This window comes from Stegostoma tigrinum, chromosome 41 (assembly GCF_030684315.1).
Source record: "Stegostoma tigrinum isolate sSteTig4 chromosome 41, sSteTig4.hap1, whole genome shotgun sequence".
Taxonomy (NCBI): domain Eukaryota; kingdom Metazoa; phylum Chordata; class Chondrichthyes; order Orectolobiformes; family Stegostomatidae; genus Stegostoma; species Stegostoma tigrinum.
The window spans coordinates 14,087,111-14,100,911 of record NC_081394.1 but is presented as its reverse complement, the minus strand read 5'-3'; the positions used below and the strand labels follow the sequence as shown (position 1 = coordinate 14,100,911).

The window sequence follows — 13,801 nt, the reverse complement described above, 5'->3', positions numbered from 1 at the left end:
TGAAATGTTAGCTTGCTTTCTCTCCACGATTGCTGCCTGACCTGCTGTGATCTTCAACATTTTTTGTTTTCAGTTCAGATTGCAGCATCTGCAGTAATTTGCTCCTGTGCTGTATCAGTTGACTTCCTTGAAGATCCCCTAGTATAACTGCATGACTCAGTGACCAGAAGGAATTCTGATGTTAGCCGGCATCTGTCACTCTAGCGTTACCAGCTAACTTGTAGACATTGTAGACATCATAATGGTATCTTCACAGTTTCAAGCATTGTTTAGATAGAAGTCATTGTACTCAATTCCAATCATTGATCTTTGGAAATGAGTTAGTCATGACTGAAGCAGAAAAGCAGTCAATGTCACTTTCCAAAACTATCCTTCTTGCTAACCAACGTTTTTGATTTGCGACATGACCGGGGTCCTGGGGCATGCCATCTAACACCCGTTTTACTACAAGTTACGCTTACGTACTGTCTTTAACATTACAAAATACTTGAAGACACTTCGTAGGGTTTTTCGCAATGGTATATTGCATCAAGCCATGCAAAGGTATATTTGGAAAGGCTCAGTGAAACTCAGTTTTAAATACTTTCTTGAAGGAGAACGAACAGAGGCAGGGGTTGCTGGAGAGGACTCCGGAGTTTCAGGTTCAGGCACAGTGAAGACACCTGGAGGAATGAAATACGGGATACTCAGCTTCTGACAATGGAAAAGCATGAAGATTGTGCTGGGAAGTACTGTTGAGTGAGAGTACTGAGGTGAATAGAGTCAGAAGGGGTCCACAGCACAGAAAAAAGGCCCTTCAGCCCATCAAATTTGCACCCTTCAAAAACAAGCATAGAATTCTAGTCCCATGTTTCAGCAGGGTATCTCATCTCAATACTACTTCAATATTATGAGGGTTTCTGCCTCTATCACCCCTACAGGCAGTGAGTTTCAGAGCCTCACCAACTTCTTGGTTAAAAAAATAGATTACCTAACATCTATTCTAAACCTCCTGTACCTTACCTTAAATCTGTGCCTCCTGGTCATTGATCCCTTTACCAGGGGAAAATGTTTTCCCTGTCTATGCCACTCATACGTTTTTGCATCTCAATCTCCCTAATCTGTCTTCATATCTAAAACTTTACAGATAACATCCTGGTGAATCTCCTTTGCACCTTCTTTCCCATGCTATCACATCCCTCCTCTAATGTGGGTTCCAGAAATTCTTAAAATACTCTAGCTTTGGCCTAGCCACCATTGTATTGTGTTTCAGTATGACCACGCTTTCTTAATCTCATTGCCTTGTCAGATAAAAGCATATATCTCATATGTCTTGTTAATCACTTTATCTACTTGTCTTTAAGGGAGAAATGGATGTGCACAACAAGGTCCCAATGATCCTCAGTGCTTCCTAGGTCCTACTTTAATTAGTAGTCCCTTGTTTAGTTTGTCCTGCCCAAATATGGCAACTTACATTTGTGCAGTTTGAATTCCATTTACAATTGACCAACCACAGTGGGATGTTGCATTGAGAGGGTGGGGGAAGTTTCAATGTTGATTTGTGTTAAGCTCAGTGGAAAACCCATGAATTGCAGCAAGAGGCAGATGATGAGTCAATGGTTGCTGCAAGTCAGGCCGGCAGCAAAATTTTAGCCAGCCTTTGGATTTACACAGATATCCATTCCGTCAAACTTGTCATGGTGCCCAGGGAGGTGAATGGTTTGACTCTGATTGAACCTAGCGCAAGATTTAAACTGATCTCTTCTTGTTTTTGTCTTACAGACTCCAAATATTACCAATGTGGAGAACTTGGTAAAGCAGTTCTATTGTAAAAAGATTTTAATTCCGATTTCCAACTTGACATAGTATCTCTGAATCTCCAACTCTCACTCTCCCCCAATCTGTCTTCTTGTTTACCTCTGTAAATCTCTGCTTTATTTCTTCCTTCCTCTGTTATTTCCAGTTCTTATTCCCTTTCCAAATTTCATCTACCTTGCTTGTTTAGGTCTCTTTTGACTTTTTGCTCATCTATTGTTCTTCATTATTTTCGACCTTTTTAATTCACAGGATGTGTGTGATGCTGACTAGGCCTGCATTTATTGCTAATTTCTAACAGTTGAGACTCAATCACATTAGATAAACCTGGAGAAGTTATAGGCCAGATCAGGAAAGGACAACTGATTTACTTCCTTCAAGGACATTTGTGAATCCGATTGATTTTTGCAACAATTGGAAATGGTTACATGAGTTTCCCCTTATTTGAGGAGGGATGTAGATTCATTGAAGACTATTTGGAGGAGGTTCATAAGATTGATTCCAGTGATTGGGGAGGTTTGCTTCTGAAGCAGGATTGAACAGTTTAGAACTATCCTTGCTCGAGTTTAGAACAGTGGAAGGAGATCTAGTTGAGGCATAAACAATGCTAAAGGGGATTGACAAAGTAGTCATGATGCAGATGTTTCCCTTAATGGGGCAATCTAGAATGAGAGGTTGCAGTTTTAGGATTGGGGTAGCAGATTTAAAACAGATGAGGAGAAGTTACTTCCCTCAAAGAGTCATAAATTGGTGATATTCATTATCCGAGAGTGTGCTGGAGGATGCGACATTGAGTAAATTTAAGAACAAAATAGATACATTTTTAATTCATAATAGGTTGAAGGATTGTGGACAGCAGGCAGAAAAGTGGAGCTGACACTAAGATAAACTCTACCATGATTATATTGAATGGCAGAGCAGGCTTGAGAGGCTGAATTGTCTACTGTTTATTCTTATGTCCTATTTCACCACCCGTCCTGATGGAATCAAACCTGTGTCCTCAGACTGTTGGCCTGGAAGTCTGGATTGCTAGCCCAATGACATTATCAGGATGTTGCAGCCTCTCTCTGCCTCCTCCTTTCCCGCTCTGTCTTGCCGCCTTGTGCCCACTTGCTGTCGATCGTGAACTTCTTTCTTCCCTTACTCTCCCCTGTTCTCGTTTCTGGTTTCTGTCACTCGTTCCTTCCCTGTTTCTTCAATCCTTTGATTATTTTGTCTTTATCTCCTTTCCCCTTTCTCTGTTTCCTTGTCTATCTTTTACCTTGTTTTCTCTTTCCTCCCATTTTTTTTCTCTCTAACCCGCCGTTCTCTCTCTTTCCCTTTTTGCCTCTCTCCCATCTTTTTCTTTCCCACTTTGTCTCATTCTTTCCCTATGTCTCTGCCTGTCTGTCTCTTTCCTCTTTTTCTTTCTTTCCTGAAAGTCTGCTCGCTCTTTATATTTCCTACTGTATTCTGTCTCTAGCTCTTCCCATCTTTCTTTCCCAATTTATACCCTCCCTACTAGTTTGCCTCTCTGTCTCGCTCTCTGTCTCGCTCTCTGTCTCGCTCTCTGTCTCGCTCTCTGTCTCGCTCTCTGTCTCGCTCTCTGTCTCGCTCTCTGTCTCGCTCTCTGTCTCGCTCTCTGTCTCGCTCTCTGTCTCGCTCTCTGTCTCGCTCTCTGTCTCGCTCTCTGTCTCGCTCTCTGTCTCGCTCTCTGTCTCGCTCTCTGTCTCGCTCTCTGTCTCGCTCTCTGTCTCGCTCTCTGTCTCGCTCTCTGTCTCGCTCTCTGTCTCGCTCTCTGTCTCGCTCTCTGTCTCGCTCTCTGTCTCGCTCTCTGTCTCGCTCTCTGTCTCGCTCTCTGTCTCGCTCTCTGTCTCGCTCTCTGTCTCGCTCTCTGTCTCGCTCTCTGTCTCGCTCTCTGTCTCGCTCTCTCTCTGTCTGACCCCTCTATTTGGTATGGTTGCAAAAAAATTTAAGAAGAATGTGTGAAAATTTGAAAATTGTTTTTACAAAACTGCATGGAAAATGTGAAGATTTGAAAAGTGTGAAACCATTGTGATAAATGCTCAAATTCTTGAAAAATTGCATGTTGTGTTTGAAAATACTTCCAATAAGAAAACAAATCCTGCAAAAAATGAAAATTCCACCTTGTTGAAAACATGTTAGTAAACACATGGTTAAAGTTTTCAAGAAGCTTTGTAGCTCGGGCTGTTTATAAGGTTGTAGACATGCTCACTGAGCCAGTAGGTTTGGTTGATAACGTTTCTTCAACCTTCTAGGTAACATCGTCAGTGTGCCTCCTGCGAAGCGTCGGTGTTCTGTCTCGCTTGTTATTTATATGCCTCGGTTTTCTGGGGTGATTGGTATTACATCCCGTTTTGTTTCTCAGTGTTTTGTACACAGGGTCTGATTCATTGTGTTTGTTGATCCAGTTCTGGTTGGAATACAGGTCTCCAGGAATTCCCTGGTGTGTCTCTGTTTGGCTTGTGTGATTATTGATGTGTTGTCCCAGTCAAATTTGACTGGGACAACACATTGTTAAACAAATTTGACTGGGACAACACATCAATAATCGCACAAGCCAAACAGAGCCACATCAGGGAATTCCTGGAGGCCTGGTATTCCAAGTGGAATTCCATCAACAAACACCAGTGTACAAACGACTGACGAACAAACCGGAAGTTGTACCAATTATCCCAGTGAACTGGGGCATATAAATAACAAGTGGGACAGAGCACTGATGCTTTACTGGAGGCGCGCTGACACCAGCTCGGCGAGTGTGCCTACAACCTCAAACACAGTTAGTTTATAGAGAAAATGAGAGCAATGTTGTGAAAAGGGTCAGAAAGTGCATAGCAGTGATGAATGTAAAATGAATGGAGGAGTAAAGTTGTGAAAAATGAGTGTAAAAAGTACAAGTGAATTAATTACAAAATGTGCCTAATAATGTTTCCTCTAAGAAATAAAGTTCGGGAGATAGTTGAAAAAAAATGTTTGAGAATTTCATGCAAAGTGAAAATTTAAAGAACACAGCACTATATAGGACTCAGAGATAATGGGAACTGCAGATGCTGGAGAATCCAAGATCATAAAATGTGAGGTTGGATGAACACAGCAGGCCAAGCAGCATCTCAGGAGCACAAAAGCTGATGTTTCGGGCCTAGACCCTTCATCAGAGAGGGGGATGGGATGAGGGTTCTGGAATAAATATGGAGAGAGGGGGAGGCGGACCGAAGATGGAGAGAAAAGAAGATAGGTGGAGAGAGTACAGGTGGGGAGGTAGGGAGGGGATAGGTCAGTCCAGGGAAGACGGACAGGTCAAGGAGGTGGGATGAGGTTAGTAGGTAGGAGATGGGGGTGCGGCTATATAGGACTGTCTGAGAGAGATTTTAAATCTGGGATGTGGTGTATAATAAGAGAAAGGTCCATTGGCATTGAAAGGGCCAAGTAAAATAATAGTATGTAATGGAAAGACAGTAGTTATCCAACATGCCAAACAAACTTTTTAAAAGTTAGTTTGTCCTGGATAAGCCGGAGTATTCCTGAGCTATCAGAATCTGAGTAGCTGATTGAGGGTGATGAGGCATCCTGTAGCAGATGTTCATACTCTTGGATTTTGTAATGACCTTTCCGAGGAGCAGAGTACAGTGCAGCAGGGACTTGTGGTAGGCTGAGTGATCTTGATGTGAAAGGACAGTGCTTTCAAGATCTACAAGTGAATTACCTAAAATGGGTCCTTGGGTGACATGTGTTCCAGATGAATGAAGTAAATGAGACGAAGCAACAATTGTTGGACAAGGCGACAAATCGTATTGTAAGTTTGAATATTCATTACATTTTCAAGATGGCAACTAAGAAGTACAGCTCATGGACTGGCAGAATGGGTTATAAAACCTGGAACGTCATAAAGCGCAGTTGACTTGCACCTTTGCCTTTTCTTTTCTTTCTTTGTTCATGTCTGCCTGGTCATTTTCTTATGGTCGTGCAAAACTCAAATGTCACCAATATAGACATGTTTACAACAGTTCTGTTGTTAATTTCAATTCAAATCTGTACCTTCTGTCCTCTGTTTTTTCCTCCTTTCTGTGCCTCCTTCTCTGTCTGTGTGCTCCCTTTTCGTTCCTTGCAGACTTTCCCCATTCCTTGCAGCCCCCTCGTTTACTATGGCTCCTTCCCATATGCATGCCTCCCTTGCTTGATCTGTTTCTCTTCTCCCTTCCTTCTCCCCCTTTTTTCACTCTGTCTGTTTCCATGTTTATCCCCTCTGTGTGTTTGTCTCTATCTGTTTCTCTCTTGCTTTGTCTTCCTTCCTCTACAAGACACTCTGTTACAATATCTTTCTACCTTATTTGATCTTTGTTTCTGTATTTCTGTATGTCACTCTGTACCTGCCTTTGTCATGTGCTCACCTCCTATCTCCCTCAGTGCAGTCTCTGTACATCATCTTTCTGTCTCCCTGTCACTCTTTCTTGTCTCTCCAATTTTTTCTCTCACTCCCTTTCCCCATTTCTCTTTTTGTTCCTGTGCCTCATCTCTCACTCTGTCTTTGCTAACACTATCTCATTTTTTCTGATTGCTGACTTTCAGCCTTTTTCCCTTTATTTCCTTCCCTTTCTTTTTTATCTGTCTATCTGCTGCACCGGAAATGTACTTCTTCATTGTTTCTAAACCTGCTCTGTGCCTGCAAGCTTTTTTTAATTGTACTATTCTTGGGCTTTGAGTCACTGGCAATGTCAACTTTATTGCCAGCCTTTTATACATGTGGTGATGAGTTTTTCTGATCATTCAATTGGGATCTGATTGTTATGAATATGCTAGGCACTTTTTCTAGAAATGATGAATGAATTGAATGTAAATTCCTTCGGTTGCCTTCGCATTACTGCTCCACTACTTTCATACTGCCAACCACTTCTAATGTTTGATGAGAGTGAGTAGGAAGAGCTTTACTCCATGTTTAACTCTGTGCTGTGCCAGTCTTCGGACTATTTGATTGGACATTGTAAAAGCAGCTTAATTTTAATCCTATAGTTCTGTTGTACGTTCAGTGGGATTGATTTATGGGGAACAGTGTAGAGCAATCTTTAACCTTGATTTTACATGCGGTGAGAATGTTTGGTGGGATGTAATACAGATAGAACTTAATTTGGTGTCTGACTTTGGTTATATTCCGTACGTGATTCTTGCTTTGCTGTAACTTATATATAACCACTGATTATTGCCTGGAGAGGTGAATGAATACTGGCGTCAGTAATATATTGTCTGTTCGTTTGGTTTGCAGGTTCGTATTGTAGTTGAAGATAAAGCCGTGACAGCTCCTTGGGTGTCGAACGACACATGCATGAATGTGGTATCAGAGGTAAGGAATAAGACACGAGAAGGGAGGTGGGACATGCACAGTACTCCGTGGTGTGACAACTCGATGGATCAATAGGATAGGCAACCAAAAGGAAGAATAAATCAGGCAGGCCCAGTCAGCTCTTTGACTGCAAGGGGCAGCACAACTGAACCCGAACCATCAGTCAGTGAGGAGCTTGGAGTATGTTTGCATTCATCTTGCAGGAACCTCACTGCCGCCTTAGAAAGCAGAAGACTGAACTTGCCTTCTCAATTTGTATGGTGCCTGTCCCAGACTAGGCTGGAGGCTGTGGCCCCATGGCAGCTGCCATCCCATGTCAAAGTACTGGTCTGTGAAATAGCTTTATGCTGTGAGCCTGCCCTACATAATTCCTTGATTCCCACTTTAAACATGCTTGTTATTTGGTTTTGGTCTATCACTGGCATTTCAGAACATTGGAACATGCCAACTGTTACAATAAGATGCAAGTTGCTGGGTTCTGAGAGAGTGGTGGCCATATATACAAGATAGGAGCAAAGGTAGGCCATTTGGCCCTTTCAGACGGCTCCACCATTCAATATGGTCATAGCTGATCATGCAGCTCACTACCCGTTTCTACTTTCTCCCCATCCCCTTGATCCCTTAGCCCCAAGAAATACATTTAACTCTCTCTCGAAAAGGTTCAATTTTTGTCCTTAACCACTTTCTGTGGCAAGTAATTCCAAAGGCTCGCCACTAAAGAAAATTCCTGTCGTCACAATCCTAGCTGGAACACTGTTTCCTTGGATTGTGAACGCTGGTTCTAGAAGACCCTGTCATCTGTGTTTATCTTGTCTAGCCCAGTTATAATTTTATAGGATCCTAATAGATTCCCCCCCTCGTTCTTGAAAACTCCAGTTCTAAACCTTCCAGGCTGTCTTAGTAGACAGTTCTGCGTCCCAGGAATCAGTCTGCTAAGTCTTTGTTGCAGAACCTTTTCCTCTAATAAAGAAATCGGAACTACATATGATACTTCACATGTGGCCTCAGCAAGTCTCCTGTAAAATTGCAGCAAGACATCCCTCCTCCTCTACTTGAATTCTCTCACTATGAAGTCCATTTGTCGTCTTCATGCCCACGACACCTGTATGCTTACTCTCATCAACTGGTGCACAAGGACACCCAGATCTCGTTGCACCTCCCCCTTTCTCAAGTTATCACCATCGAGATGATTATGACCTGCCTTCATTTTATTTGCTCCCATTATACATCATCTTCCATGCATTTGCCCAATCATTCAAGTGTGCAAATCACTGAAAGCATCTCTGCATCCCATCCCAACTTATCCTACCACTTAGCCTTGAGTCACTTGCAGACATGGAGATATTACATTTCTTCCCTCATCATTACTCTCAAGAGTAATGGGTATGGAATTTTGAGAAGCTGATGATGCAAGACAGTACGTCTGATATTCACACCTGTGAGAAATGACAAATTTTAAACAGAGCTCATAAATTCTACAACAATTTGAAAACCTGAGGTGGAGGAAAGGGTGAATCTGTTTGATCTATCTTTCGGCAACACTCAGTGAATGGTTTGCACTGTTACCTGATGTCCAGTTCCAGCAGTGTAGCTGTCTTTTCTACACATCTGATTCAATTACATTTGCTGCTTTTTGTTCCAAACTGACCAGTCCATTTATAGCTTCCTGCAAGTCGTTAGCTTTCTTCTGTTTACTCCTTCTCAAATTACTCCTCATTCCCAAATGCCTTTGAGAAAGATTGAGCTCGTCTGCTGCATTCTTGATTAATCTGCTACATTCTGTACCTTGCTTCCACTGTCTGTATCCTGATTTGCAGCAAGCTGGCTCATCAATTATCTCTCTGCTAGTTGAACACACTGCAACATATGTATTTAAATCCCACCATGGATTTGTGCGTTCCTATCCTATAACTTGTCTCAGTTCTATCACTCTTTGTCATCTTTAATACTTAACCGTCTGTCAAATACCTCTATGCCCTCGTCCTGATTTCCTTAACCTCTCCTAGCCGAAAGTTATCACACGTGTCTTTAAATCTTCTCGTTACACTATCCTTCTCTGCCTCAACCCTACTTCAGTTGTACAGTTATTTATGTTATCTTCAAGCACTCATCTCCATGTTCAGTTACCTCCGCAACTGATGCACAACACAACACAAAAGCAACATATTGCAGATAGTGCTGGAGGGCTAAAACTAAAACAGCCCTGTAGAAACTGTGCAACTCTGGCAGATTGTTAACCGAGGATGTCAACTTTGTCTCACACTCCACAGACCCACTCAGTTTCTCACTCACTGCAATCTCTCAAACCCCTTTGTCAACTTTAAATCCTGTCCCTGTTTTCTGTGTGACCTTGCACCTCCCTATGCCTGTAAATTCCAGCTCTTCAGCCATCTGAGGTCATTGCAGCTCTCCATCAGCTGTGGCTCCCTGTTGATGTCTGATTTCCTTCACCTTGGAGTTGGAGGCAACCGTTGTGCTGCCTGGATGTGAAGCTTTGGAACTTCCTGTCTAAAGCTCTCCAATTCTCTTTACTCTTTTAAGATGCTTGTCAAAGCTTCCTTTGGATACTATTTTCCATTCCCTCTCCTAATTGTCCCTTCCTGTCTCTCCATGTCAGTTATTCCTCAGTAGCATTCTTGTGCAATTTTGTTTTTTTTTTACACAAAGTATGCTTTAGAAATGTGAATTTTCATTACTGTATTGTGTTGCAATGATTGAAAGTTGCCTATTTCCATCAGGTGACCTATCACATCACATATGACGGATATGAGGGTATCGTTGATGCCATGGTGGCCTTTAGCTTCATTAATGTCTCACTGTCTGCCACCAAGATCCAGCAGAGATTCAATGTTTTCTTCTTGAGGGTAAGTGTAAGATCCAGATTCCTTCTCAATCCATCTTCTATCTGCCTCCCCCTCTCTCCCAATTTATTTCAGAATCCCTTTCCCCTCCCCCATTTCTGAAGAAGGGTCTCGATCCAAAACGTTAGCTGTCCTGCTCCTCTGATGCTGCTTGGCCTGCTGTGTTCATGCAGCTCTACACCTTGTTATCTTTGATCCTCCAAGATCAAACTGTCAAGAACAACAAGGACAAATCTAACCAGACCAATTACCACCCCATCAGTTGACTTTCTATTATCAGTAAAGTGATAGAAGGTGTCATTAACAGCAGTAAGAAGCAGCATTTACTTATCAATAACCTGCTCCCTAACGTTCAGTTTGGGCTGTGCTAAGGCAATTCGGCTGCTGAACTTGTCACAGCCTTAGTTCAAGCATGAACAAAAGAGCTGAATTCCAGAGGTGAGCTGAGAGTGACTACTTTTGACATCAAGGCCACATTTTACTCAAGAGTGGCATCAAAGAGTGAGTAAACACAACGTCAGTGGAAGTTAGGAAGAAATTTTTTGCTGAATGGAGTCACACGTAGCATAAAGGAAGATGGTACGTTTGTTGATCAGTCTTCTCAACAGGAACCCCTTGGGATAGTGTCCTTGGCGGAGCCACCTTAGAATTATAGAACCTTCAGGCTGTTTCATCATTGACCTTCCATCCATCAGAAGGTCAGTAAGGTCAGAAGTAGGGATGTTTGCTGATGATTGTACGATGATCATCACTACTCAAGGCTCAAGATGCTAAAGCTGTCCCTGTATAAATACAGCAAAACTTGGAAAATATTGAGACTTGTGCTGAAAGGTTTAAGAAGGCAGTGCACCACTATCATCTCAAGGGCAACTCGGGGGTGGACAATAAATGCTGTTCCAGCCAGCAACCTCCAAGTCCTATGAATGAATTAAGAAAATAACAAATTCTTCCACTGTAATGTACGGGAACTTTGTAGTGTGGTTTATTGTCCACATGTCTCCTGTTTTATTGAGGCAGAGTGTACAGGGGTCTCCTGTAACAGCACAGCAAGGAATGGTCTGCATGAGTCTCTTTTTATAGTTCAGTAATAGACATTTTACATGAGTTTCCTATTGCAGTACTGTGCAGTTCTCTGTTAACAGTCCATATTGATCTCCTCTTAATGAGGATAATCTCTCTGGATGGTGGGATATTACTGTTGGCCCATCGAAGAGTAGTGCTAGGTTCAGCACTGTTCACAATAAATAATTTGGATTTAGGGAACAATTGTAATATGTGCTGATAACACCAAACTGGGGACAATTGTAAGGAGATTGGAAGAAAGGACTTGGACAAGCTAATTGCATGCAATAGAACACAGCAGATGGAATATGATATATACATGTGTGAAGGTATTTACTTTGGTTGAAGTAGACAGAAAGGCAGAATATTTCTTGTATGGTGAAAGGTTGTGAAGTGCTGATGTCCAAAGGGATCGCGATGTCCTTGAGCAACACTCACTATAAGTTGGCACACAGGTACTGCAAGGGAAGTAGTATGTTGGCTTTCATTTCAAAGGGATTTGAGTACAGAAGCAAAAATGTTTTCCAGCAGCTTTATTCGCCTTCAGTTGGAGTATTTTCTGTTGTTAGATATGGTCATTACTTAGCACTTGTGCAAAAATGTTACTTTCTATTTACCAGGCCGAGCTTAGATATTGTCCAGGACTTGCTGCACATGGACATAAACTGCTTGAGCATCTGAGGAGTCATAAGTCGTGCTGAACTTGTACAATTATCAATGAACTTTCTCACTTCTTTTACACCGGTGGACTGGGCTCCCTCATCATGGTGGATGGTGTTATTTGTGGAGCTTGCACATCCAGTGGGGTGAATCCATGGGTGGGGTGAATAGAAAGTGGCTTAATTGAAGGATTAATAACCAGGAGACCACATATTAAAGTGAAAGTTGGAGGTTCCGAGGGGATTTGAGGAAAACAGCTTTCACCCAGAGGATGATAGGCATCTGGAATGCACTACCTGGGCAAGTCATTGAGGTGGGAAATCTCATTACACCTTCAAAAGTACTGAGAAGACCACTCTATTTGTCATTAAATTCAAAGCTGTGGACCTGGTGTGGCAAAGGGTCTAGGCCCGAAACGTCAGCTTTCCTGTTCCTATGATGCTGCTTGGCCTGCTATGCTCATCCAGCTCTACACTTTGTTCTCGCTGTGGCAAAATGTGACTTAATTTTCACAAGGACTGTATGGTGGTAATCTCTCTGGATGTCAGGTTATTATGATTGGGATAGTATGAGAGTCCAATAGTATCGGTCCAATACCCTGTACTGTCACGGAGGAATACATCTGCTCCAGGAGAATTATTGAGGACAAGGTCAAATAGATTCTTTGCTGTTGTTGATTTCCTCACTACCTACTGCAGAGTCATTTTGGGACTCGGGCAGTTTGGTCAGTTATGGTGCGACTGATTCACCCTTTGTGATGGATCATAAATTCAGATAGCACAGAAGAGGACCTTCAGCACATCAAATCTGTACCATCAAAAATATATTACTACCTACAGTTTCCATGCTAGGTCCATAGTTTTGAATGTGATGACGCATCAAGTGCTGATCTGAGTACTTCTTAAATGTTGTGGGGTTTCCCACCTCAATTACTCTTCCAGGTAGTGCATTTTAGACCCCAGCCCCCTCTGGGTGAAAATATATTTTTTCTCAAATCCCCTCTTAGGCTTCTTATCTTTCCTTTTAAAGTGATGCCTGCTTGTTATTAATTCTTCAGTTAAGGGGAACTACCCTGGCCGTGTCCCTCAATTTTATACACCTCTTATTATGTCCCTCCTTAACCTCTGCTCCAAAGAAAACAACCTGAACTTATCCAGCCTCTCTTCGTAATTGAAATGCTCCACCCCAGCAACATCCTGGTGAATCTCTTTTGCATCCTGTTCAGCAGACACATCCTCCCCATATCCTCCCTCCTTCATGGAAGTGTCGAATGTAAAACGCAGTGAACGTGAACGCCATCTAAAATACTCTAAATAAATTCTGCAAAGCTGAAATCCTACTTTAGGAGATGCTAGTGATGGCGAAAGGTGTCCATCTCAAGGATTTGAACGCCATTGTGGCATTTGTGCTGCTAAATGTGAAGCCCTCTGCCTACATTTCAGTATATTGGATGATGTATTGTCATGAGTGCAGTTGAAATTAAGTCACAAACTAAATGGGAAAAGTAGAATGTTACTGATTTTGGAGAGTTGTAAAGTTCAGTCATGAAATATACGGTTTAAAAAAGAAAAAGAGTGGGTGGCATGGTGGCACAGTGGTTAGCACTGCTCCCTCACAGCGCCAGGAACCTGGGTTCGATTCCAGCTTTGGGCGACTGTCTGTGTGGAGTTCGCACATTCTCCCCATGTCTGCGTGAGTTTCCTCCGGGTGCTCTGGTTTCCTGCCACAGTCCATAGATGTGCAGGTTAGATGGCTTGGCCATGCTAAATTGCCAATAGTGTTCACTGTATTTACAGGGCAGCAAGCTGAAGTCGGCATGAATCTTCAGTTACAGTACAGTGAGGGACGGTGGAACAGAATCACCTGTTAGAGCGAGTAATAATATGCCCAGGTAATGTGCTGTATTACATAGGTGAACAGTGTACAGCAGTCAGTTATTACAGTACAGGGACAAACCATCTGCATGGGTCTCCAGTTATGGTAGATTGTTTTACAGTCTTCAGGGGTCTCCAAATATAGTGCAGAGAGGAACAGGCAATATGAATCTCCCACTACAACGTAGTGTGAGATAATCTGCAGGGTGGTATCA

General features: G+C 42.4%; 1 protein-coding gene across 4 annotated transcripts in view; it reads left to right on the top strand.

Moving 5' to 3' along the window:
* Positions 1-13,801, top strand: part of LOC125448507 (tectonic-3-like) — a 52,800-nt gene that overhangs the window by 19,428 nt on the left and 19,571 nt on the right. For 2 of the 4 annotated variants that reach the window (XM_048523846.2, XM_048523849.2), the window contains exons 8-11: positions 1,762-1,791; positions 5,531-5,587; positions 7,052-7,129; positions 9,868-9,993. In XM_048523846.2, the coding sequence (XP_048379803.2) occupies positions 1,762-1,791; positions 5,531-5,587; positions 7,052-7,129; positions 9,868-9,993 (291 nt within the window). The remainder of the gene's footprint in view (positions 1-1,761; positions 1,792-5,530; positions 5,588-7,051; positions 7,130-9,867; positions 9,994-13,801) is intronic. The other 2 variants (XM_048523847.2, XM_048523848.2) reach the window with 2 other exon arrangements.